This window comes from Amia ocellicauda, chromosome 4 (assembly GCF_036373705.1).
Source record: "Amia ocellicauda isolate fAmiCal2 chromosome 4, fAmiCal2.hap1, whole genome shotgun sequence".
Lineage (NCBI taxonomy): Eukaryota > Metazoa > Chordata > Actinopteri > Amiiformes > Amiidae > Amia > Amia ocellicauda.
In genome coordinates this window covers 30,134,383-30,161,790 of record NC_089853.1, presented here as the reverse complement: position 1 = coordinate 30,161,790, position 27,408 = coordinate 30,134,383, and the positions used below count along the sequence as shown (strand labels likewise).

The following is a 27,408-nucleotide window of genomic DNA, read 5'->3' as shown; positions in this document are numbered from 1 at the left end:
AGCATCAATTATTCTAGGTACACTTGCACACAGTTTTTGAAGGAACTCGGCAGGTAGGTTGGCCCAAACATCTTGAACTAACCACAGTTCTTCTGTGGATTTAGGCAGCCTCAGTTGCTTCTCTCTCTTCATGTAATCCCAGACAGACTCGATAATGTTGAGATCAGGGCTCTGTGGAGGCCATACCATCACTTCCAGGACTCCTTGTTCTTCTTTATGCTGAAGATAGTTCTTAAATGTCTTTCACTGTATGTTTGGGGTCGTTGTCATGCTGCAGAATAAATTTGGGGCCAATCAGATGCCTCCCTGATGGCATTGCATGAAGGATAAGTATCTGCCTGTACTTCTCAGCATTGAGGAGACCATTCATTCTGACCAAATCTCCAACTTAATTTGCAGAAATGCAGCCCCAAACTTGCAAGGAACCTCCACCATGCTTCACTGTTGCCTGCAGACACTCATTCGTGTACCACTCTTCTGCCCTTTGGTGAACAAACTGCCTTCTGCTACAGCCAAATATTTCAAATTCTGACTAGTCAGTCCAGAGCACCTGCTGCCATTTTTCTGTACCCCAGTTCCTGTGTTTTCATGCATAGTTGAGTTGCTTGGTCTTGCTGCCACATCGGAGGTATGGGTATTTGGCCACAAGTCTTCCATGAAGGCCACTTCTGACCAGACTTCTCCGGACAGTAGATGGGTGTACCAGGGTCCCACTGTTTTCTGCCAATTCTGAGCTGATGGCACTGCTGGACATCTTCTGATTGCGAAGGGAAGTAAGCATGATGTGTCTTTCATCTGCTGCAGTAAGTTTCCTTGACCGACCAATGTGTCTATGGTCCTCAACGTTGCCCATTTCTCTGTGCTTCTTCAAAAGAGGGTGGACAGCTGGAAACTGTCCTGTCTGCCTTGAAATTTGTGCCTGGGAGAGACCTTGCCGATCCAGTATAACTACCTTGTGTCTTGTTGCTGTGCTCAGTCTTCAGCAACCTCACCTTGTTAGCTGAGTTGTATTCCTCCTACACAGCTGTTTCTGTTTCAGTTAATGATTGTGTTTCAACCTACATATTGAATTGATGATCATTAGCACCTGTTTGGTATAATTGTTTAATCATACACCTGACTATATGCCTACAAAATCCCTGTCTTTGTGCAAAAGTACCTAGAAGAATTGATGCTGTTTTGAAGGCAAAGGGTGGTCACACCAAATATGGATTTGATTTAGATTTTTCTTTGTTCACTCACTTCACTCACTGCATTTAGTTAACTGATAAATAAAATCTATTAACATGTCTATTTTAGAAAGCATTCTTACTTTACAGCATTTTTTCACACCTGCCTAAAACTTTTGCACAGTACTGTATATGGTGGTCAAACTGATTAAATCAAATCTCAAAAGTTTACATTTGTTTAGGTGTTAGAGGGGGGAAGTTATTAATATTTAGTATGATGGATGAATCTGAAAGCAATATTCACCACAAAAGTCAAAACATGAAAGACAGTGTACATTTTAAAGCATGTTTTTAAAGCATTCTAACTTTACAGCATTTTTTCACACCTGCCTAAAACTTTGCACATATATATATATATATATATATTATAGATATATATACACACACATATACATATACCCCTCCCTATCTCAAAATCCATGGAAGCAGACTGGAACAAACTGTAAAGTTTTCGGACTAATTTTGACAGCTAACAGTGCTTTTCACATGGTGATACGAACAGATTTCTGGCAGGCCCTAGTGTTCTTGAGCACTCACATTCAATTACAGGGCTGTTCTGGCAGGATTGATGTTAGGTGACTACATGCAAAAAAAAAAAAAAAAAACAGCCAAGCCTTGCACGGGAAAGAGAAAGCCTGCTAAAACAAATATATAAGCAAAATTCAGACAGCATATACATGATCATTTTCCAGAAATGACATTGAAAATCTAATTGCTCTAACAGGATTCAGATTGCTCCTGTGCACTGTTTGGGAGAAACTCCTGCGAGAAGCATGCCTGCCAAAAAACACTCTAAGGTTTCCCAGGCCTAATGGAGAAAGACTAATACTTATTAGGGTGCTAAATAGTTGGTCTTCCTGATTATTCCCAGGTCGGCTCAGAGGTCCTTCGTTCTTGGCAAAGGACTATTAAGAGTTCTATTGAACTACAAAATACCACAGAATTATTGACCGTAGGCTTTAAAGACCCACTTGTTCTTGCATGAAAGGGAATACGATTGTGGAGAGGAGGCCTGAATCTACATCATAACCTCTAATAAACTCATTACTTAATTTGTTTCACTACAGGAAAGGAGAAGGAATGTCATTGCTAGGTATGGGGGTGGTGGGGAGTATAAAAGTTAGATTACAGACATAGCGTTTTTCTGTTGTTTTGTTCAACCGAAAACTAGGCAGGAAAAGCTAAACTTTTGAAGCTAAACTGCTGGAAACATTTCATGGTTAGAAATGTAAGTCAGCCCGAACCACAGATGCTTAATGCCGTTTACAACTTTTGTTGTTTTATTTTTGTGCCAAGTGAAGTGTAGTATTGTGAATGCCAATATGTTCTTACGCAGAAGGCCTCATATGCTTGGCATTCCAGCATTTTACTACCACATCACCGATTGTACACGCAGATGATGCATTGAGTCCTGTAAAGCTCTGATTCCTCCTTGTCCTGCTGTCAGGAGACAAAACAGGAAAACATAGAAGGAAAAATTACAAAGAAAAAGAAAGCCAGTAACTTATTGTTTTGTCAAATGGCACTCAAGTGCTTGCATTGGGGCCCAAGAGGTCATAAGTCAGCACTCGATGCCACCATCAGAGGTGGAGCTGCAGACAAATGCGTCTCGGTGCAACGCACAGCTTCCAAATGGGCCCTGTGTTTGTTTAACATGGCCTGTCTGCAATAGCTAGGTGGAAGTAATAGGAATTCTCTGCAGGTCCCAGAGTGTCACACTCATAAAAGTCAAGGAGATGTGGAGAAGCGTCACAGATTACAGTCAATTAGCATCTTGCTGCTTCGCACACAGTCCAACCTTCCATTAGAAGGGTTTGCTTTTTGATCATGTGGAACAGACAACACAAGGATAAGTTACAGTCCTCAGCACCTCAGGTTTTCAGTAAGACTTCTTCTGTAATGGGGCTTTGTCTGCGTGATCCAGTATGATCTTACTGTGCAAGCATCCAGAGAAAACTTTAGACCAGTGGCCAATCCCCCCCGCCCCCACATTTTAAACTTGAAAATTAAATGTCACTCTGTGAGAAATATGTGAATCTGGCAGGAACATGTTTACTGATAATAAAATATAAATGTTTATTTCAATATTATTGTTGTATTGCTCATGTGATTCTTTTCCAAACATTCCGTGGCACACCAGTTCCTGCCTCTATTAACTGTTGACCAGGATCGCTTGTAACACATCTGCATCTGCTCGTCCTCAGTAAGAAGTGAGCATGACAAATCCTTCAACCAGCGAAAGCCATACAGCATCATATATTTAAAGGCCTAAAGCAGAAGCTTGGGGGAAAAATATTTTAAGTATTTGAAAAGGTCTTTCAGTCATTGCTTTACTTCACTGTGTAGACAGCAGTTGCTGCGTCTGGACATACTTTTATTCTACAATTTTAAGAGCCTGGGATAGTGTCCAGCCCCCACCCCACCCCCAAAAAAACTGGGACAATGAAAACTGCACGGTAAGGAACCAAAGCCCAGCTAATCAGTTATTTTTATACAAAGACAGAGCTGCATGTGTTCAATTGCTCTTTTTGTCAACCACCCCACATTTTCCCGCTCAGATACAGTGAAAATCACACTTACATTATACATGTCGTCTTAGTCAAAGAGTTGCCCGTTTAAAAGCTATTTGAATAACTGCTGTCAGCGTACACAGGGCAGATTGTGGTCTCCCCTCGGGCCCGGGGAATAACACACTGGTGGTTGATTTTTATCACAGACTGCCATAGGCCAGGGCTAGAAATTCATTTTCAAAATAAACATGGAACTGACAGTGACACATCAAGATCAAGTATAAACCCACAAGAAAGGACACAAAAAAGGAGATGCAATTTTTGTTGTAAATTAACACTTTGTGGATTCTACTTAATTACTCTTGAGCTGTTCTCTGTTTCAGACAACTGTAAATATTTCTTCTGCTTTGGTAGTTTGGCAAACTTGTCCAACGTAATCTACTAACAGCCCCTTCACTACAGCAACGATGACTGTTCCATTACTCCAGTGCCTATATTGCACAGCAGCTGACATTTTATAATTGGACTCTGCTGTTCATAATCACCAGTCATAAACATCTGTAAAGAGTCCAGCTACTGTTGGGTTCATTATGATTTCATTATGACTCATGTTGGGCAAATACTTCCAAGACACAGTAGTTGGCATCAAGTTCATTCCAGTACAAAGAACATGTGCACCAGTCCTTACTTAAACACACACAAAAAGACAAATCACAGAAAGGCATTTAAGTTGATGAGGAACAACAGTGACTGATTCCATAGATGAGCTGTATTACGCATTATGTAGCAATTGTGTTTAGTGTTTCTTTCCCTCCAAAAATCTGTTGTCATTCTAAGGCATGAATCATTCATAAGCGGCAGCCCTTGCAGGCAGCAACAAGCCCTGACTCCCTTCCTCAGAGAGATTGGGTGACAGCCATGCTCCAACGAGGAAGGATGCTGGTTTCAAACAGCTGTGCATTATTGCAGCACTTGGCAGGTGTAGCTACAGTGAGGGAAAAAAGTATTTGATCCCCTGCTGATTTTGTACGTTTGCCCACTGACAAAGAAATTATCAGTCTATAATTTTAATGGTAGGTGTATTTTAACAATGAGAGACAGAATAACAACAATAAAAGCCAGAAAAATGCATTTCAAAAAAGTTATAAATTGATTTTCATGTTAATGAGGAAAATAAGTATTTGATCCCCTATCAATCAGCAAGATTTCTGGCTCCCAGGTGTCTTTTATACAGGTAACAAGCTCAGATTAGGAGCACTCTCTTAAAGGGAGTGCAACTAATCTCAGCTCGTTACCTGTATAAAAGACACCTGTCCGCAGAAGCAATCAATCAATCAGATTCCAAACTCTCCACCATGGCCAAGACCAAAGAGCTGTCCAAGGATGTCAGGGACAAGATTGTAGACCTACACAAGGCTGGAATGGGCTACAAGACCATCGCCAAGCAGCTTGGTGAGAAGGTGACAACAGTTGGTGCGATTATTCGCAAATGGAAGAAACACAAAATAACTGTCAGTCTCCCTTGGTCTGGGGCTCCATGCAAGATCTCACCTCGTGGAGTTTCAATGATCATGAGAACGGTGAGGAATCAGCCCAGAACTACACAGGAGGATCTTTTTAATGATCTCAATGCAGCTGGGACCATAGTCACCAAGAAAACAATTGCTAACACACTACGCCGTGATGGACTGAAATCCTGCAGCGCCTGCAAGGTCCCCCTGCTCAAGAAAGCACATGTACAGGCCCATCTGAAGTTTGCCAATGAACATCTGAATGATTCAGAGGAGAACTGGGTGAAAGTGTTGTGGTCAGATGAGACCAAAATTGATCTCTTTGGCATCAACTCAACTCGCCGTGTTTGGAGGAGGAGGAATGACCCCAAGAACACCATCCCCACCGTCAAACATGGAGGTGGAAACATTATGCTTTGGGGGTGTTTTTCTGCTAAGGGGACAGGACAACTGCACCGCATCAAAGGGACGATGGACGGGGCCATGTACTGTCAAATCTTGGGTGAGAACCTCCTTCCCTCAGCCAGGGCATTGAAAATGGGTCGTGGATGGGTATCCCAGCATGACAATGACCCAAAACACACAGCCAAGGCAACAAAGGAGTGGCTCAAGAAGAAGCACATTAAGGTCCTGGAGTGGCCTAGCCAGTCTCCAGACCTTAATCCCATAGAAAATCTGTGGAGGGAGCTGAAGCTTCGAGTTGTCAAACGTCAGCCTCGAAACCTTAATGACTTGGAGAGGATCTGCAAAGAGGAGTGGGACAAAATCCCTCCTGAGATGTGTGCAAACCTGGTGGCCAACTACAAGAAACGTCTGACCTCTGTGATTGCCAACAAGGGTTTTGCCACCAAGTACTAAGTCGAAGGGGTCAAATACTTATTTCCCTCATTAACATGCAAATCAATTTATAACTTTTTTGAAATGCGTTTTTCTGGATTTTTTTGTTGGTATTCTGTCTCTCACTGTTAAAATACACCTACCATTAAAATTATAGACTGATCATTTCTTTGTCAGTGGGCAAACGTACAAAATCAGCAGGGGATCAAATACTTTTTTCCCCTCAATGTACATGGTGCTGTTGTGCTTCAGCAGTGAAGAGATGTGTGGAAGGTATAACACAAGCAAACAAATAAAACATTTAACAGGTGTTGGATCAGCCAAGGTGATGTGAGCAATTCACAACAAAGTAGAAGCAGGTATTTAAAATCTCAACTAGAGATCCTGAAGACTCACGATTTCGAGCTGATGTTTCAGCTGTAGTGTTCATTGGTATATGTTGATGGCCGCACGGTCAACATATGCTAATGTATGCCATCTACTTATACCGGGCGTTGTTGGATGCTGCATTCTGTTTTGGGCCTGCAGTTTCTACTAGCTTGAATAAAACCAAACTCTCCATTCCCTTTTCCAATTGTGGGTTTTACCCAGAGGCAGTGTCAAAAGTCACAAAGGGATTCGATTTCCACTACTGCTGCGTTAAGCTGCTTTCTTCATGTCAAAATAAATGCAATTTAGGAGGGATATAAAGATGCATCTGTGCTAGGAGTACAAGCTAACATCATGCGACTGGGGATGAAGGCTGAAGGCCTGTGTGATTTCTTCTACATGTGGGCTGTCACTCAATGATGGTCGTAGTGTGAAGATCAAGAGAACATCTATGTTAAGTTCTGGAACTATTTTTTCATTTTTTTACTACTGACTTGGAATAACAAATCTTGCTTTGCATTGGATAAATACATACATACATACATACATAAATACATACATACATACATACATGAAGTAAGAAGGCAAGAAACAAGTACAAAAGAAAGGAACAAAGCAGTGAAGCTACCACACAGAAAGATATAAGAGATAGGTGGGGGGAAGCACCAAGAGGAGTGAAGGAATATGTATCAACTCACCGGCTGGTCACAGCAAAGCACAGTTTACACATCCCATGGAGCAGTGCTGTGGCATGCTGGAGGAAACTGGCCATCTTCAGATTCTCATCCACCGGGCCCTGGACTGACAGGAAGCAGCCATACAGCTTTTCAATCAAGTCCATGTTCACCACATAGCTAAGGGGAAAGTGAAAAAAACTAACTACATAACTACATAGCATGACATCTAAAATGCCTCTACAAAAGCTAGAGGACATAACAATAAATAAATAGATGCACACACACACAATGGGTGTATAATGTCTCCTAGGAGCCAATTTCCAAACATTTAGTGATGCAGATGCTTCAGATGAACGTTACACAATCAGTTCTTTAATTAGAAACGAATAAAATCAAAATTCCAAAATTTCCCTAAAGCAATTAAACAATTATTAGTAGCAGATTTGCTTTTTCTCCTCTATTCTATAAAACTTTGGCACATGAATTTAACTTGAGTCCTGTGTTCTGTAAAATATATAACACTTAGGAATGTGTGATTCTTGTATCAGTTTGATTACCCCCAAAAGAAAGAGCATTATGATTGCGTGGACTGATGGTGGCATTACAAATTGTACTGTTTTGGACAGAACACTTGTAGCTCCTGGGCTCCTGACAATCACAAAGGGCTACTCTGTAATTTGTACCCAAAACACCGCAGATGCAACCTAATCCCTCACCTTTAAGGTAAAGTATAACTGCTGTCCCTTTTTAACAGAATATTGCTAATTTGTCTGCGTGTGACAGGTCTGAGGAGTATTCTCTCTCTCTCTCTCGCCGTCTCTCTCAACCCACTCAGCTACAAATCACTCGTAATTGCACTATTACCCTGACGCCATGGCTTGAACCACCCAGCCCAGCGCCGGTATCCTGTAAAGAGCCCCAGGAGTCATGGCTCTGTCTCCGTCTCAGGTATGTCTGCCCCGAGGTGTGCCTGGGCTTAGCCTCGCCTACTGTTGAATGTCCAGGAGAGCACAAAGCTATCAATCAGGAGACCTCCCACCATGTCAATGCCTATTCACTTCAAGAAGAAAACAGCCTCCTGCAATTTTAACTTGACTTGGAGTCTGCCCCTCTCTCTCACTCTCTCCGTTTTTCTGTCTCTCTCTTTTTGTTTGCCGCTGCGGTTTGAAAGAGGTGCTCTCAAACGCGGGTAATTAGAATTTCTTTCCTTTTTTTCTGTCCGTCTCCCCCCATCCTGTCAATAGGTCACTTGTCACTTGAACTAAAGCTCCTTGTTATGACTTTATCCTCTTCTGTGCCTTCATTACAGCTCAGAAGAACCTGAAAAAAGGGTGTTTTTCTTCCTTCCTTTGACATTCATTCATAGTTTTAAAACCTGAAATAAGTGTTCTGGCAGGTTTTGCGTGTGCATCCACTTATATAGTTGTTTGGGTGTTTACACATTCATGTCGTATGTATAACATGACATTCCCACTTGACTCAATGTACTTGAAAGTACTGTGAATATAAATAGGATATATAAATAGGGTTTTGTTGTGCTTTATAGAAATGTGTTATACAATATAGAGCATTCTTTCATTTCCACATATGACTGAGCTGTCTACTGCAGCCTTGATTAATATATACATTACAAAAAATTACATGCAAATACATTACAAAAAAACAACAAGCAACACAAAATAATTGAGAATTTTGCTGGTACTGCACACTATTTGGACAGGAACAGCAAAAGCTGCATACTTATTAATCAAGGCTTTATTGTGTTTATAAAGCTCATGAAAGTCTATTGTTGTTGGGGCTTCTTCTTTTTTTTGCCTTTTATCTTGTTGAAAAGTTACAGCTCACTTCAAGTTGCAGGAGTAAGCAGCTGGGCCTGTCAGAGGCAGATGGATTCGACCACAGATCGAAAGACACTGGGAAGCTTTCCTATAAGTCTGGGTCATCTGCCTTTTCTCACGTCCTATCTGCCCTTCCCCTGGCTCCACAAGAGTTTCTGGCTGCAGACAAGAGTTCAAGGTGGATATTGTGAAATCCATGGAGTGTATTTTGGCCCATTGCTCATTTCTCTGCAACTGAAGAACCAAAAAGCCTGTTTCTCTGCTCACTGGTGTCTTTCCCAGCTAGTCCTCCACAAGCGCATGTTATAAAATGTGAGCTGAAACCGAGCTGGCCTGGAATCTATAAGACATGCATACACAAACATTGACTCTGTTAGTCCGCTAAGTGGCTCAGTATATGCAAGAATCTGTAGGTGATCTAACAGGTGAAGGGAATGCTACTGTGAGGTTCCCAGTTTCAACCCCAGCTCTACCACTCACAAGCTGAAAGTCATCATGAGCAATAAACAAAACCTCAGAGCAGGAATGATATAAACATGAGGGCATGTTGCACGCAAATCTACAGCATCTGTTGATGCCACAGTTTGCCCTCCAGTTGTTTGATAAAAGCATTTGCTAGCTGGCTAATTATTATTTAACCTGCACATCAAAAATAATGGCTCATGTTGTAAATATAAGGCCTACACGAATCTCTTCTACCCCCACAAGCTTTGGAAAACTCTTGTGGTGCTGTAAGGAAGACAACTTTGATAAAGAGAGCAATACAGGCCAGGCTTACAAGTGAATAAGGCTACATGCTTGTAAGGAATCTCAGGGGAGAATAACACTCAAGCTCTTGAGAGTGCAAGATTGAAAATAACTGTGAGCTACATGACTTTGATTTAGACTAATATTGTTGCATAACATCTTGTTTTCCCAAAGCTAGTACCTGTCAAAGCAATTGATGCCTTTCGAGTGAGTATTAATGAGTGATGACAGAAAATAACACAGAGCTCTCCGAAAGACGTACCCTTTAACCGGCGGAGCGTATTTTGGGGGCAATCCAGAGAAACAGAAGAACTTAAATCTTTAAAATGATCCCCTAAAACATTTACATGTTTTCTTTTAGGCTTTGCTGGTAATGAAACACAGAAAGCTCTTTCTTGATCATAGAGTGTCATTCCTAACACAGAGCAGATGGTAGCCCAATACAGTATGAAAGAAAAAAATTGGCAGCAATGTATATACAGCCTTAAATATAAATAAAATAAAATAAAATAAAATAAAATAAATTCTTATCGAAACCAAAACTACACTAATTTTTAACCAAGTTATTTTTATAAAGGGAAAGTGTTAAGAAATGTTATGTATCACCTTATGTGGTAGAACAATTTAAATTGCTAATGGTTTTGGTTGGGGAATACTGTATAAATAGTGTGGGCAACTCAAATATAATACAAAGTCAGTTTTTGCTGGTCAGAAAATGATTTCCGTTTGATAAAAAATGATAAAATAATAAATCATTATAATCAGGTAGTTTCTCTGTGTGGATTTCACAATCAGAACCTGGAATTGAAATAAGTACTTTGAATCCCATCTGCCAGGACATTCAGAGTGGATACACATTATGAATGCCATTTAAGTCTGAAACTTCTTTAAGAATATGCTGGAAATCTTTCAAATGTGGAACATATGATGATGATGCTAAACTGAAGTATTCACATCTGAGCAAGAGGATACAATTAAGCTTCTATTTTATAGAATGAAAAAACAGCAACACATCGCATCGCAGCAACTCCAGCTGCTGTAAGTGATTAGTTTGTCCTCGTGACTCTTGCAGATTCACATTCAGGTGTTTTGTAGAATGGGCATTAGTGACAATAAGGTCACAAAAAGGCGTGGTGATGGAGAGTTTCTGTACCCTTCACTGGGGTAAAATCTGTTTCCTGGCCTGCCCCCAAGTCCACCACCTCAGATCCCAATCACAGTGAGACTTCCTGGTCAAAGAAGAGTTAAACCCATAAAGACTAACAAAGTGTTGCGCTGTAGTCTGGAAGACCGTGTACCTGATGAGGTCCTGTACTCGGCTATTTAAGGCCTCGCTGGAAGAGAGCTTGTTCTTGCTGTCCTGTGCGGATATGCAGGGGCCATCCTTGAGGGGAGCGGAGAGCAGAAATCCCAGCACTGCCGCCGAGGTCTGGAGAAGCCCTGTGGTCAACCCCTCGAAGACCTGCTTATTAACACTGCGGCCGAAAATAGAGGCGTCTTCATCCGGGACATACAGCTGGAGGTGGAGGGAGAGAAATTTGAGTCAGCAGTGAAATTCAGAGACAGCACCCCAGTACACAAAACAAAACGACCAAACCCTGTGTTCAAATTTTTAAATTGCTCGAACTTGTTCCCTGGAACCATGACTGCAAAAAAAAAGTGTGGGTTTTGTCTTCCTGAAGAATCATTCAAAATTTCACCACCAACCCTACCCTGTATTTGTGCTGCTTGCATGCACTGCTGCTCTGCCAAACTGCCTGCTGTGTTTATGTATTTATTTCACATCTTTAAACAGGATTAACTGCTGCGATGCAACATCACTGAGATGTCCCCATCTGCCAGTGAGAAATCCACACTATGAAATTCAGGTCCGCTTAAAACCTGGGCACCTCAAGAAATAATTCATAAATGATTCACGTTTTATACCAGCATGTTATTCACATACCTACTTGTACCTATGAAACATCAACGGCTGAATCTCCAGCTATAACTACATCCAGGCCAGGCCTTGTGTCAGAACGGTCATTTCACAACTGTTCCAAAACAGGCAAGCTGGCCACCTATGCGGCTCGCTGGCAAACAAACTAACAAAAAGAAGGCCTATCACACATAAAGTACACATCCATGATGCATTTGATTTCACTTGCTAGGAGAGCTCAACTTATTGAGTACATTTCTCTTAAATAGGGACTAGATTCCTGCTCCAAAGGAGGAGGAAAGAATTAAGAAATGTGAAATGTATCTGTCTTCTCAACCATGTGTCAGCTTGGATAAGTGCATTAACATTGAATTTCACAAATTTGTCCCGAGTTATTATGATTCCATCTTCAGCAACAGCACTGCATAAAACATCACGAAGAGTTACATCTTCTACAGTCTTTGTGACACAGTAACAATTTGGACATGTCAATCCATATCAATGCAGAGAATGGTGCCTCACAAACAGTGCCAAGTGCCCTGCCAGTACATTAATACCAAACTAGAAAAGGCAGGCAATCTGTGATTGTTTAAATTGGTAATACTGCAGACAACTGTGCATATATTTTCTTTTTCTTATATATATATATATATATATATATAGGCCAATGTAAAGGTTAGCTTCAGTTTGTATAAAATACTCCCCCATTAACTGAAATAGGGTTCCAGTAGAAGCTAGTGATAAGAATTAACCGAAAAAAAAAAAAGTTTGCATGACTGATGAAAATGTACTCCCTTTCTAGTAGCTATGTTAGCACAATTCATGCTCTGTTATCTTTGTAAGGAGATTAACTCTACCTTGTGGGTAGTGTTTCCGATCTGTATAAATCCTGCTATTGGGCAAGCAGTCAGGACACCCATTTAGCAATTTTGTCACTATTTTTTTAAAATGTTTTCAGGGGAAATCAAATCTGTCAACATTATGGTCAATATTAATGCTAATTAGAAGGTTAATACATTGCAGATCACTGGTATAATGGTTTTTACAATTGAGCGCCTTTGTGCGACTATACTCAGACTTTGAAAAGCTGCTGTTTTTCAGTGGTATGTTAGATCTATGAATTTGTTTGCTTACTTGACTTCCCAATAGGCTTTATTCCCTATTATATATCTCAATTTAATTACAATTTAGAAAGCTAATTAGTATTTATCAATATATTTGTGAGTGTATATGTTTGGGAAAGATGCAGGGGGTTCAGAAATATCTCTAAAGAACAAAGTACTCAGTAAATGGGTTTCCTGTGTTTGACACTGTAGCATTGTTCTAGTTTCTCAACCATAATTAATATTCCCCACAGTTTATCATCACTTTTGGGAAATACAAATAAATCAGGAGTAATTTTTCAAGCTCACTGAACAGGCATTAGTTTTGTTCTGTTTACACACAGGTTTGCATTTTGTGCATTTTTTTACTTCTGCAGACACGATGGCAGCTTCCTAGACACTTGTGTTAGGACTAAGGACATTTGCTTTTCTACAGCTTGTGTTTAAATACAGCCTTTTCAAAACATATAAGCAAAGTGGAGGCACATTTCAAATATTTTCTTGATATATATATATTTAGTATAATTAGGGCCCTGCTTTCTTAAGCTGCAGTTCATTCTTCCTAGTGCAAGGTGATCATGTAGTCTGCTATATACATACAGCTATGGAAAAAATGCAAAATTATCAGTTTCTCTGGTTTTACTATTTATAGGTATGTGTTTGGGTAAAATTAACATTTTTGTTTTATTCTATACTACTGACAACATTTCTCCAAAATTCCAAATAAAAATATTGTCATTTAGAGCATTTATTTGCAGAAAATGACAACTGGTCAAAATTACAAAAAAGATGCAGTGTTGTCAGACCTCGAATAATGCAAAGCCAATAACAAATACTAATGTTTTAACTTAGGAAGAGTTCAGAAATCAATATATTTGGTGGAATAACCCTGATTTTTAATCACAGCTTTCATGCGTCTTGGCATGCTCTCCACCAGTCTTTCACATTGATGTTGGGTGACTGTATGCCACTTCTGGTGCAAAAATTCAAGCAGCTCGGCTTTGTTTGATGGCTTGTGACCATCCATCTTTCTCTTGATCACATTCCAGAGGTTTTCAATGGGGTTCAGGTCTGGAGATTGGCCTGGCCATGACAGGGTCTTGATCTGGTGGTCCTCCATCCACACCTTGATTGACCTGGCTGTGTGGCATGGAGCATTGTCCTGCTGGAAAAAACAATCCTCAGAGTTGGGGAACATTGTCAGAGCAGAAGGAAGCAAGTTTTCTTCCTGGACAACCTCGTACATGGCTTGATTCATGCGTCCTTCACAAAGACAAATCTGCCTGATTCCAGCCTTGCTGAAGCACCCCCAGATCATCACCGATCCTCCACCAAATTCCACAGTGGGTGCGAGATACTGTGGCTTGTAGGCCTCTCTAGGTCTCAGTCTTACCATTTGACGAACAGGTGTTGGGCAAAGCTGAAATTGTGACTCATCAGAGAAGATGACCTTACTCCAGTCCTCTACAGTCCAATCCTTATGGTCTTTTGCAAACCCCAGCCTGGCTCTTCTTTGCTTCTCATTGATGAAGGGCTTTTTTCTAGCTTTGCATGACTTCAGTCCTGCCCCTTGGAGCCTGTTTCAAACCATCCTCGCTGTGCACTTCACCTCTGCTGCTGTTTGCCATTCCTTTTGTAGGTCACGATCTCATCCTATGGTTGTTGAGTGAAATTCGAATGAGTTGGCGGTCATCCTGGTCAGTGGAGGGTCGTTTTCGCCCTCTGCCGGTGTGTAGCTTTGTTGTTGCTGCTTGACCTTGTTCTTATGAACCTCCGTCTTTGAAATTTTAAGGATGGAAGCAACCTGACGCTCACTGTATCCCTCTGCCAATAAAGTCAGAATTGAACCCTTCTTTTCCTCACTCAAAACTTTCCTTTTTAACTCTTTTGGCGTGGTCAGCAGTTATTTTTTTTATTCCAATTACTTTTGAGGGACTACTAGTACTGTTTTTGCCATCCAGCTGGTCCTATTACAAGAGGATAGTGATGACCACAGATGTAGTTTTTATACTTTTCCTCGTTAAATAAGATTAGGTTCAGGTGATCACCTAATCAGTACCTCATTCAGTAGAATGAGGTGTGCCTGTGTTGGAATTCACCAGACACTGGAATGGAATGGCTGCCATACATGTAGAGATGCTGATTTAATGAGATGCTGAAATTTGCAGTGTTCTCTTAATTGTTTCGAGAGCTGTAATATATATATATATATATATATATACAGTGAGGGAAAAAAGTATTTGATCCCCTGCTGATTTTGTACGTTTGCCCACTGACAAAGAAATTATCAGTCTATAATTTTAATGGTTGGTGTATTTTAACAGTGAGAGACAGAATAACAGCAAAAAAATCCAGAAAAACGCATTTCAAAAAAGTTATAAATTGATTTGCATGTTAATGAGAGAAATAAGTATTTGATCCCCTATCAATCAGCAAGATTTCTGGCTCCCAGGTGTCTTTTATACAGGTAACAAGCTGAGATTAGGAGCACTCTCTTAAAGGGACTGCTGCTAATCTCAGCTCGTTACCTGTATAAAAGACACCTGTCCACAGAACAATCAATCAATCAGATTCCAAACTCTCCACCATGACCAAGACCAAAGAGCTGTCCAAGGATGTCAGGGACAAAATTGTAGACCTACACAAGGCTGGAATGGGCTACAAGACCATCGCCAAGCAGCTTGGTGAGAAGCTGACAACAGTTGGTGCGATTATTCGCAAATGGAAGAAACACAAAATAACTGTCAGTCTCCCTCGGTCTGGGACTCCATACAAGATCTCACCTCGTGGAGTTTCAATGATCATGAGAACGGTGAGGAATCAGCCTAAATTCTAAATTCAACTTATTTTTGGATTGATCTGGGTTGTAGTAATTAGTCAGTTTTTCAGAAACATCATGGAAGATTTATACACATGGTTTATTTACATCTGTGTCTCTTGTGCCACTGCTTGTTATGTTTTTAATAATTCTGCAACTTAATGATACGTTTGATGGACTCTCACTTCACGGCTTTCAAACCACTGAATCAGATCCACCACACCCTAGCCATGTGTCGCAATCAGGGAGAGCTGAGATTTTAAACTGTGTACATCTTTAAGCAATTTCAGGAGGTCCTTGAACACTAGTGGGTGGTGAAATGTGCATTTCCTTTTCCACAAAGCCTGCATAAAATGGGATGCATTTGTGCCCCATTGTGTTAAGCATGGATCGGAGGCAACTTTATGGAAAATTATTTGCCTTTATATTGCTGGCAAGGGCTATTATGTAGGCAATACAGGTCAAATGTACTGAACTTGGCATTAAACCTTGAAGAAAGACATTGTATGCCTTTATCATGTAACTGGCATTATCGGAGAGAGATCCAGTCACATTAATAAAAATAACTTAATGTGTGTTTAAATGTTTCATATAGAGACATCACAGTAGAGATGAACTGTATCGGCTTATATTACTTTCAATTCAGAGGTATTCCATAATCCTTGGAGAACAACCAATATGTACAAAACATACTGATATTTTGCATCAGTAGACACATCAGTATCAGATATACTGTCAGATATCCTTACCAGTTGTACAATCTTGTGCAAATCAAATATTTGAGGTAGTTATTCCCTTTTCAGCAGACCTGCTGCAGGAATTGCTCCTGTAATTTATTACTTGTTTGTTCAGAAATGCACACAATTTGGGATTTTAGTTTTTTCAAGGGGAATATTAGTATAAACAAATGTCTCCATCACATGGAAAATAACAGGTCTTATAACCGTCTCAAAGCTCTCAATCTCAGTCTTTTGTGTTCTGTATTTGTCTGATGATAAATGTCAGTTTATTGTTGACTGTCGAGTGAAGTCCAAAAACAAATAGCAAGTTGTGGAAAATAAATTATATTATATATTGTGCATTTATTCACTCAGTCAAATGCATTTTGATTGAATTGTCTTTAACTCCCTGTTCATGGCTCACAAGTTTTCTTTTAACACATCGATTTATTCAATTACCATTGATACTCATCAATTTGTTTTTATATTTCTAATTAGGCAACGCAAAATGTGTTGATTTAATTGTGAGCTCCATTACTATGATATCTATAGCAGATGAACTACAACTGAAAGTCGTGTAAAACTATATATTTATATATATATATATATATATATATATATATACATACATACATACATACATACACACACTGTAAAACTTCAATTAAAAGCCACAGGTGTTCTAACTAACTGCCAGAAGCCCCGGCGTCAACTGGAGACCAGCAATTGTATAAAACATTCATAAATAAAAAGACATTGTGGACTCATACAGGGTAAGAAGAACTATACACTGGATCAATAACAAGAAACCGGTAATTCTGTTAGCAGTCTAAGATTTGATATAATGTGAACTCTCACTAAATAAACAAAAAGCAAAACTGTGGAAATACACTTTAAACCAAACCATCAACATTATAATTCATTCATGCATTGTTTATACCACAATTGACAGTTCAATCACTAACATTAACAGCAATACAAATATACAGCAATATATATATTAAAAAGTGAGAAATAAAAACATACATTTTAAAATTAATATACAGTATATATATAAAAATTAAAATAAAAGTTTATGTAAATATGTTGTGGAAGGTTCTTTAGAAACTGTATTGATTTCCCTTTTCTTTATTTATAAAACATTGTCAAGTCTGTTTTATAACAGCAGTAAAGCACGAGAGGGCATGGTTAAATTGTGGATTTTGTCACTGCTTGGTTGGTTGCAGATGCGCATCACGTTGTACCTAACGCACCAAATAGGGACACTATCTAGAATAACCCATGCCCTCTCATGCCTTACTGCTTTATTTGAAAAGTTATTTTAAACAAACAGGTGTTTGAATACAATAGTTGTAAACAAAAAAAACAAAAACAAAAAATAGGTTCCATAACTGATTAGCTAAAGCACAGGCTACTGGGGTTTAATTAAAATCGCAACAGAACAGTTTATTTGGTAAGACCTGGCATTTATTAGAGAGCGGCTTTTGTTTACATGATTATGGAAATCAGCCTGGCGACTATTGGAGAACAGCTGCTATTTGAGACCCAGCAAGTATTGAAAGTTTTACGGTATATATAAAATATCGTTGCCTGTAAAAAGAAAAGCATGGAAACCATCAAATCAGGGTTAACACTGATAATGGCATGTTAAGAAATAATGAATCTCCACACTGCATTTCAGACCTGATACTGTCTGAATTCTGGAGCTGCAAAGAAACAAGAATTGTTCCAGTACTGACGTAATGTGTCCGCACAGCAAACCCAGCCCTCAAATGCACTGTTGGCTGACCTAGTTTTGGTCTTCATTAGGGAATGAGTGTTACTAATAAGAGACATGGTCATTTAAACCACCCGCTTGCATTTTAAAACAAGTCCAATTACGATATAGAGGGCAAATAAAATAAAACTCCCTTTGTTCACTTGCTAAGGCCATTAGTCTTCACTGGAGTCTTGTAACGCTGTAACACCAACAACAACACGCATCTTATTTTATTATTCATTAGCTTTGGGATATAAGTTGGTGGTTAAAACTCACCGTGACAGATTATTTCTGGTTGCACGCCAGAAGCTGGCAAGTGAGAAGTCTCTGAAGTACTTCCAGATCGTAAGGGAAACCTCCACACACTATAACTCTGTTCAGATAACCAATGTGGCCAGTGCAGGACATTCTATATTCCTCATCTGCGCCGAAATCCAAACACACAAAACATGAGACCCATTACTTCCAGAGCAGGGTGGTTAAAGGATGGCAGGTTTTTTCTGTACTATTTACCATCATCTCCTATTCGTGGCTGGCTGCTGTAAAGCACTTGTGAATATTCCTCTGCATCTCAATTTCAAAAAAATATATTTCAAATTGTGTGACGCCTGCTGCATAAAGGTACTCTATATTACTGAAAGGAACAGGACAGACCTTCCTTTGCTGTTAGAGGATTGTAGTAGAGGGAATGTGTCAGGAAGGGGATGTTTTTCACGAAGGGCAACATGACCACTAGGATATATTGTGACACCGTGGGGGGATAACCATGGTGCTGGGCTCTTTAAATAGATGAAGTCTAAGTACATAAAGGCCAGGAAATGGTGGCTAAATATATTAGATATATGCAATGTTGCCCTAGTATGAATCTGCTGGTCTTCTTCTGCATCCAGTGGATACACACATATAAAAGCTGTAATGTTATCAGTATGCATGAGGTCACAAGACCCGACCAAGTTGCACAACTAAAATTATGACTTGAAATGGACCATTGCATCTCGAGTTGAACCCGAGAGAAATCCACAGACTGCTGAGCAGCACGTACTTCAAATTCTGCAGGTGAAGCACCTCTCAAGACATGCAATCAGGCGGTGGGTTACTGAAAACACTGACACTGTTGGTAAATAGAGCAGGATTCTCAGCTAAACTAATTACAGAGCAGCACAGACAAGAACTCAAACCACACACACACACACACACACACACACACACACAGTTCTGTCAGAGCAGAACTCCTGTCAATGTCACTCACAAGAGGCATCTCAGACAGGCACCTTCAGCTGAGCCTTGCAGTTACACCTGACCTCTAGCTTTCCAACATGTAACTGAAGAATCATGAAAATCAGGAAGGACTAAACCAAAAAACAGAAAAGTATAGTAAAGAAACTGGGTGGGGGGGGGGAAGGAAAACGAAAAGCATTAAATTGCTTCAGGTATGGAATTTGCTCATGTGTCACACTGCATGGCTCAGACACTCTTATCCTTGGAACCTCACAGGCAACAATTTATAATAAAAAGCTTGTCTCCCCCCTCCACCCCCCCGGTATTTATTTATATGAACTTTGCTAACGAAATTAAGCGGCATATCGGTTTACAGTTGAGGTCGAAACGGCTGCTGCCGAAAGAAAAAGGCTCGATTTATGAAGACGGCTAGAGCTACTTTGGAAAATTCACAAAGCTCCATTGCTGCAGTCTTTCTCTGAACTAAAATACTCTTATTCAAATTCAAACTTAACTGCTTTTTTTTGTCTTGCCATTTTCAAGCAGCTTTCCATATCAGGTAATCACCAGTAAAATAAGTCCCCCTCCGGTTAAAACTGAACTCTTCAGTAATACCTACAGGAAAATACATATAAATGTTACCCCCTCCGTCCGCCCGAGTAACATCAGACTCTGGATTAGCAGAGGAATTCTCGTAAGGTGCTATCCCACGACTTGAGGATAATATGTTTACTAAACGCCAATGGTGTCTTGTTGCTCCCTGTGTGCACACTGCAGAAAAAAAGAGGCACAATGGCATGGAAGCCTGAGATGCGTTTTGGGGCTTTGTGTTTACTCACTTCAAACCACAATGAGCAGATGAGAGACTCTGGTATTTGGCATCCTCTTGATGTTTTTAGCCTCCGAAAAAAATGTGCTGAAAGATATCCTCTTATGTGTAACTAGCCATACAGCCCGTGTTCTGGCTCGCTCCCTCTGCCGAAAGCAACCGGGTAGCTGAACAGGCATGCGCTGTGAGCCTTTCACCGCTTTCCACTAGAACAGAGTCTGGAATTGGATTTACCCGAGGACAACCCATGGCTTTGCACCTCTCAACTACACACTTAACAGGTAGATGGGAAAAGATTACATCCATACAAAATACTCATAAAACAAACGCAGGAAGGTTAATGCAGTTAAAGAGAAAAAAAGCAAGAGTAAATAAAATAGAATTGAGTTTGTCTATTCCTGGCGACAGTAGGTCTATTTGGTGTTTGATGACTTTGTTTTGGTCACTGTGTGGTTTCCAAGAATGGATCCTGCTGTCATAAGGTATTCATGGCGCATTATTTCTCTCTCTCTCTCTCTCTCTCTCTCTCTCTCTCTCTCTCTCTCTACAACACACTCAAATCAAAATGTATGTATGTAGAGATTTGATTTTGATCCCCCTGCTTCTACCAAGCAGCAGCCTTTTCTTTTATTAAAACCCTCATCTGCATCTCACAATCGGCTCGCAAAATCCAGCAGTGCTCGGCTTAAATTATTCAAGGCATGTACATAACTTTTCAATTAACAAATTGCCGGGCTCGCGGAATTACACGCCCACCGCTTCATATCACAGGGTTGTAGACTAAATATATTATGATAGACAGGTCACCAGAAATTAAAAGGGATTCTCTACGTAGTGATCTTAATTCTTCCTGACATGATTTCAAATAGCAGAAACTATCAAGTCAGCACTGAATGGGGAAGAAAAAAAAAAAAAAAAAAGGCAGAGCCCAATGGTAAGGCAGAGAGCTAGGGTGACAGAAGAGCTTCAGTTGACCTGAAGTAGAAAATAAATGCCTTCTACAAAAGGGGAGGCTTTTTCCAAAAAGCAGCAACAGTTACAACAGTATGGGACTAGTAAAAAGTGTGATAAAGACAAACAATGCTAATTGCGGCTTTAACTGATCCTTGCCATTACATCACCGCCTTCACAGAAATGCTAATGCAGGACTTTCTCTGGATACCTACCGTTAACTGGTGTATTAGGAGATCCATTAAGAAGGTGATCTTGTTACCAAAGAGAAGATAGAAACAGTTGTGGTAGCAGGTGCTGCAAGCCAGGTAGTATATATTAATCGCAGTACACAGAGACCTGTGTAAAAGAGGGAGACAGAAGCAAAAAGACCAGGTTATAAAATAAAAAGCATGAGGTGAGATTAAATGTATTCTTAGTTGCGCCATTTGAGAACAGTAGCTGCTTAGGACCTACACACCAGCAATTAATAAAATGCATAATAAAAAGTCGTCAACTGAATGTAACTGATAATAGTCTAATTTCCTAAAGTAGATGTTTTTTCTTTTCTGATTTTTTGTTTTACTTTATTTAAATGAATTGTTTATATGGAGAAGTCTTGGGATTCGGTGAATCTAGTACCCAACCTGTCCATTGCAGGAATCTTGTCCTCTTTGTCCATTAACCAAGGTTTACTGGACCTTTTTATTAGCAGCTACAGGCCAAGAGGACCTGATGCCATAGAGATCACATTAAACATAAAACCCCTGAAAACTTTCATCCCTCCACAGATTTAAGTGTAAAGGTTTGCCTTTGGAAAACAGCCACAAACTCTATGTACTTCACTTTTGTTTCATTGGCTTTCATGGAATAAACCCCAGAGCTTTAGAGGAAAAGGTTTCACCAAAAATTAGCTGCTGAACAAGTTTCAATCTGTATTCTAAGGGTTTAAAACAATCTGCAGGCAAGATTAATGCAAGAGATAATAAGACTCATTCTAGGCTGACTCACATATCCTCCACTTTTCATCATCGAATACCTTTCCTGACAAGTGTATATTTTAACCAAAAACAGAGTGGCACGTCATCATGCGCTCCATCTAAGGAAGGGATGTGAGTTTCCTATTTTAAAGCAGAACATGTTTATTTTGAGCCATAAACATTTTGATATCTACCATAACCAACACATCTGTTGCTCATTTTCAGCAAAACCTCAGTAGTGTATACAATACATATTCTGCAAAGTGATGCAAAGCTGTCAATAACTGCAAGCAAAGAAATTTTGTTTTAGCGGAGTAAGAAGACAGGAATAACATTTCATTATTATAGATAAAACGAACATAAATACAGTGGAGACACTGAAGAAATCATTGGAAAGTTACTGGTGAATTGGAATAATAATTTGTTAGAGCAAATGTAACGCAAAAATAAACAGTGTCCCAAGAATAATTTTTACAATTGAAATGCATTTTGAGTGACATTCAAAAAGGTCTTGCTATTGGGGTTAGGAAACGATCTTAGACACAAAAAAAACTAACAAACATTTCTGCTCAGCTGTGGTCTGCACTACAACTTATTGTATCTTATCCCTACATACATGAACATGAACTGTACAATTGACAAATACAAAATAGGGTGATTTCTACCGACTTTAAACATTTTAGAAGTGAAAAAAAAAAAAAAAGCTATGGTCGACTGGAGTGATAATACTGCCTCCATTCAGTCGGTGTACATAAGTAACGTGAGAACTCCTCCAAACTGTGCATTCTGGGCAGCGGACCAGCGGTGAGACTCAGTGATTGATTTGCCTGGAAAAAAGGCACATTTGTGTACCTTTGCCAAAGCCAGCTTCTCAGCAATAGCATTCCCTCCTATTGGAGCTCCACTGGCTAAATTTAAAAACACTGTTAAAACATTCTATTTCTGGCCTCTGTCTCTTGACTATTTTTTTTTCCAAATGTCTTCCCGTGTTCTCCCATATCTCTTGTAATACTCCAGAGGAGGACATCTAAAGTCAACAGGCTTGCCCATTACGAGTATGTAGATGCTTTCTTTGGAAAAGGCACAAGGGCAGAGGTGTCTGTATCAGGGCTTGTGTGGGACTCTCTCTCCCTTTCAGTGAGGGGAAAAAAAAGACTGGTTAATAATGAGTCTGCAAATGTCCGTCTTGTTTCCAGGTACCTGGTCTAAGGTGCTTAGGTTTCAGATCTGCAATGACACTTAATACTGAAACGGAGGCAAATAAATGGGTTTTACTCATTTGGTTTCAAAACCGAGGATGCTACAGGGGCTCGGGGGGTGGTGGGGGGAAGGCTGAATCATTGGAGATTAAAAATAAATGACAATACAATTGTGAAGTAATTTTGTGTGTGAACAATAAAGCTGGGAGTTTATGAGAAATTGATCTGAGCCACGATGACTTTTAACTCCCGCCCCATTGATTTCTATAAAGCAATAGTCAAACATTTACCCATGCCTATCCTACAATTCACTGGAACTTTTTCATTTTTCTCTTGGCAGAATCAATGTTCAACTAAATTATAAAAACATGATCGATAACTTAAATGAATGATATTGAATATTGAATAAATCGCTGAATGGCATGTTTCAAATGAAGGATGTGAACACAATTGATTACAACTGTAGAGAAAAACATGGGGTTTTACTAATTGTGGATAGAAACTAAGCATATGGTTAACTATGTTTCCTGTGCACCACTATCGGTCCTTTTACAAGATGACCATACAATCCTGGCTCCAGAGCTAAGCAGTATGGTGAAATTTTGCTATGATTATTTCAGAAGGGAAAAAGAGTAATTACTCTGAGAGGGCCTCTAGATGCACAACAGAGATTTTGGTCTGGAAGAAGTGAGGGTGCGGCTGCAAAAAAAAAAAAAAAAAAAAAAGCAACAGAAAAAAGTGTAGGCGGATAGAGAGAATGTGGCAGCGCTTACTGAGGGGGAAATAAAACGCCCAGCAAAGTAGAATACGCTTCCAAAATCGACCTGCTGCACGAGACCCAATAAGAGCACAGAGATGAAAACCAGCTCCTGAAAGTTCTTCGCTGATCTGAAAAAGCCTTGGCGAAGTTAAAGCGAGAGGCCTGTATAGGAGTGTGCTGCTTGTTCTCCAGGGTAGAATTATACAAGATCTCATTAGAAATTCAGCGAGTATGGGATAAGGCAGGCCCCAGGTGGCTTGCACTGTTAAATGGCAGATTAAAGAGCGTACAACTAATTTCTTTACTATAATCTTATTAGGGGGGAAAACAGCTGTCAACTGTCAGCATTTGAATACAAACCTTCTGTGACAAGAACACAACAGGCCCTGCATATTACTACAAAAGATACACGTTGCCACTGTTCATACTTGTCACTCGGTGTAGATTTTAATCTTGTCCTTCGTTTTGCTGGCAAATGACCACTCTATATTGGTACAGTGTGCAAATCACCTATCTGTTTAAAATGGCCTAGAGGAGAAAATTCTTATTCAAAAGCATGTGGTACACCCCTGTCCTTATTTGGCAGTATCTTTCTTTGTTGGTTTCTTGTAACCAGTTTGCTTTAGACTCACTTCAGTTCACCCCAGAGGTGGTCTCTCCAATGATTACACTGTAATGTTATTCCTTCCACCCGTACTACAAGAATTTAAATTCGTCATTAATTTTATACCCTTTACAAAACAAAATTAAAAGAGCAGTTTTTCACCCTGGCCATAGTCTTTTTTTTAAGCATCTATAATTACATTTCCATTATTTTAAATACAATTTAAACAATTGAACTTAAAAAAAAATACTGGATTACTGAAGCCAAAGATCGTTTGATGACAAGCTTCCTTTTAAAATGGAGGCAATGTCCCTCTTCAGTTGAACACAATCATTCAAATCAGTTTTATTATTCAATATTTTTTCCCCATATAGTTGTAAAACAAGCCCTTGTGTTCTCTCCCTTTCCACCCACATGTGGAATTTCCTGATTTTAATCTAACTTAGCAGCATCCATCCATCGACTCCACTGTACACTCTAGACACTAGACAACCGTAGACAAGAGGTTCTAGATTTCCAAATGTTGTCTGGAGTGTGAAGTCTTTGTTATTGAACATCAAGCTTGTGAAAAATGCCAACATGTGTCAAAACCTTGTTATACTTCAGAGTTTCATTTAGTTATGTCAGCACTTATTTGTTTGTTTGTTTTAATCAGCTAAAAGTCATGAAAAGTTATTATTTACAAACCTAACTAAATCCTAAAATACTAGGGTAAGAAAAAAAAAAAAAAAAAACTGCATTTGTTTTCCGTTTGCCATCTGGTTACCCCTAGTTGGTTTTGAAAACACCTTCAGCACAGATGTAACAAATAAACTGATACTGCACCTCCCTCGATCTAATCGTGCTAATTGCTAAATTTTATGATTGTGATACATGATCCCATTCATTCCAATTTTTTTTTTAAGAAAAGAAAATCACAGTCTCGCCGTCCTCGCTGACAGCTCATGTCAAAGATTCTGAGAAGCAATTTGGTGAAGTGACATGCCTTGCGTTCTCGTATTACTTGGAAAATATGCGCAGTTGACCAATGTGTGCCAGTCTATCTGAACCAACTGCATTCCTCTCGCTGAGACAAGAAGCTTCGAGTTCCCCTTGCTAACCAAAGTCTCCCTTCTTTCCAGACTCTTCAGAATTCACAACTGACGCCATTCTGTGCACTGAACATGACTCCAGCGTTTAGTGCCCCCGCTGCCAATGCCTGCCAGACTGCGCCGAGCAAAAAACAACAGGCATATTGTTAATCTTTTTATAATAAAGCTTTATCTTGTAGACATGGGATTAAGTTTCCGAGCTGCACCATGCTGCCAGGCTTCGAGGAAAGAGAGATGCGGATAATAAGCTGTGTAATCTCCTCACCTACTCTCAACAGCTTAACCTTGTCACCGGCAGCAGACTGACTCCCTTGTTTGAGCCGAACGCGAAGGGTTAACTGGTGCTTTTGCGCAGAGACCGGACTGTGCCTGCTGCTCACGAAGGACACTCTGGGCTGTATTTATCTTTCTCTCTCTCGGAAAGACACCCCACTACGGCCAAATGGGGAGCCTATAGTAGAGAACATTGGATTGGTAGGTCACTGCCTTTGACCCCTGGATAAGGATGACCTCCTCTCAGTTTAAGTCCATAAGAAATCCAGAGGCAACAGAAACAGGCAGATGGTTTAGAAGGAGAATAATAATAATAAAAAAGAAACAGACACAGACAGAGATAAGGACTTTGCTTTCCAGGATATTCTCAACAGGATGGCGAAAAGACCCTCTTCAAAAAGCTTTGTTCTGGAATTGGATTGTGGGCAAGAAAACACAAGTATGATCTTCTCAGAACAGTTTGCCAAGGTTCAAAAGAGGTTACGGCACCATAGCAAATAACAAATTATCATGATCATGAATACTACCTTACAGACTTGGTGAGTAGTGGGTTAACAGGGTAAACAGGGTTCAAAGAAGGTTAAAAAAAAAAAGAAGCACCTGACTTCATTTCAAAGGTGTGGTCATTTACAATAATTATCCATAACAGCAAGGTAGTAATTTTGATTGCAATTACGGACTTTTCCACAGTTGTCCTTTGTTGCTGAAATGAGTTAGTGTCGGTGCCTTTGACAAGACTGGCTGATGGCTTCCAGCTCTGATTTATCTACCACTGACAAGAAGTGTCACAGCCATTACCTCATCTCGCTGTTAAATGTGTCGCTCCTTATGTTGTGTTCAGATACTTCAGTATAAAAATAAATAAGAGGGGGAAAAAAGATTCAAATAATATCTCAAGTATACTGTCTGCCTGAGGGTTCACAGGTCTTTTTATAAAAAAATGTACATCGATGAAACCACAGTGCACATGTCTTTGCTTACTTTTCCCCCTCTCCCTTATGTCCGGCCAGCCCTGTGGCTCACTGTAATCCGATGGGACATCTGGACCATTTCCAGTAAAGACTAAATCCACACTTCTGGAACAGGATGGAAGTTATTTTTTCTTTACTCTTAAAAAAAAAAAAAAGAGTGATGACCGTCTTAGAGAAGCCCTTTGCATATATTTTCAAACAATCCTTGCCTTTCACCACCACTCCAACGTTATTCCATCTTTTTTGCTTCGTATCCTGCACTTGTTTGCTCAGATACCCTTTAGCTTTCCCACAGGCCCATTCTACAGTGGTACTGTAATAGCAGTCCTCCAATGGTGATGTTGATCTTATACTGGTAAAACTACCAGACTGACCGCAACTATCCTCAGTTGACATGACCTCAAAAACTCCATTGCAGGCAAATGCTGATAAATCTCAAATGAAGCACTACTGCTATTGTGTGATGGTTGCACTAATCTTTTTGCAGCTCTTGAGATTATTGTGAAGCAGAGCCAGGT

General features: G+C 39.9%; 1 protein-coding gene across 2 annotated transcripts in view; it reads right to left on the bottom strand.

The window, feature by feature from the left end:
* scaper (S-phase cyclin A-associated protein in the ER) overlaps positions 1–27,408 on the bottom strand; it is a 131,949-nt gene that overhangs the window by 21,191 nt on the left and 83,350 nt on the right. For both annotated transcript variants that reach the window (XM_066701833.1, XM_066701834.1), the window contains exons 24-26: positions 21,249–21,372; positions 11,017–11,234; positions 7,155–7,310 (exon numbers count right to left, since the gene is read on the bottom strand). In XM_066701833.1, coding sequence (XP_066557930.1) covers positions 7,155–7,310; positions 11,017–11,234; positions 21,249–21,372 — 498 coding nt within the window. The remainder of the gene's footprint in view (positions 1–7,154; positions 7,311–11,016; positions 11,235–21,248; positions 21,373–27,408) is intronic.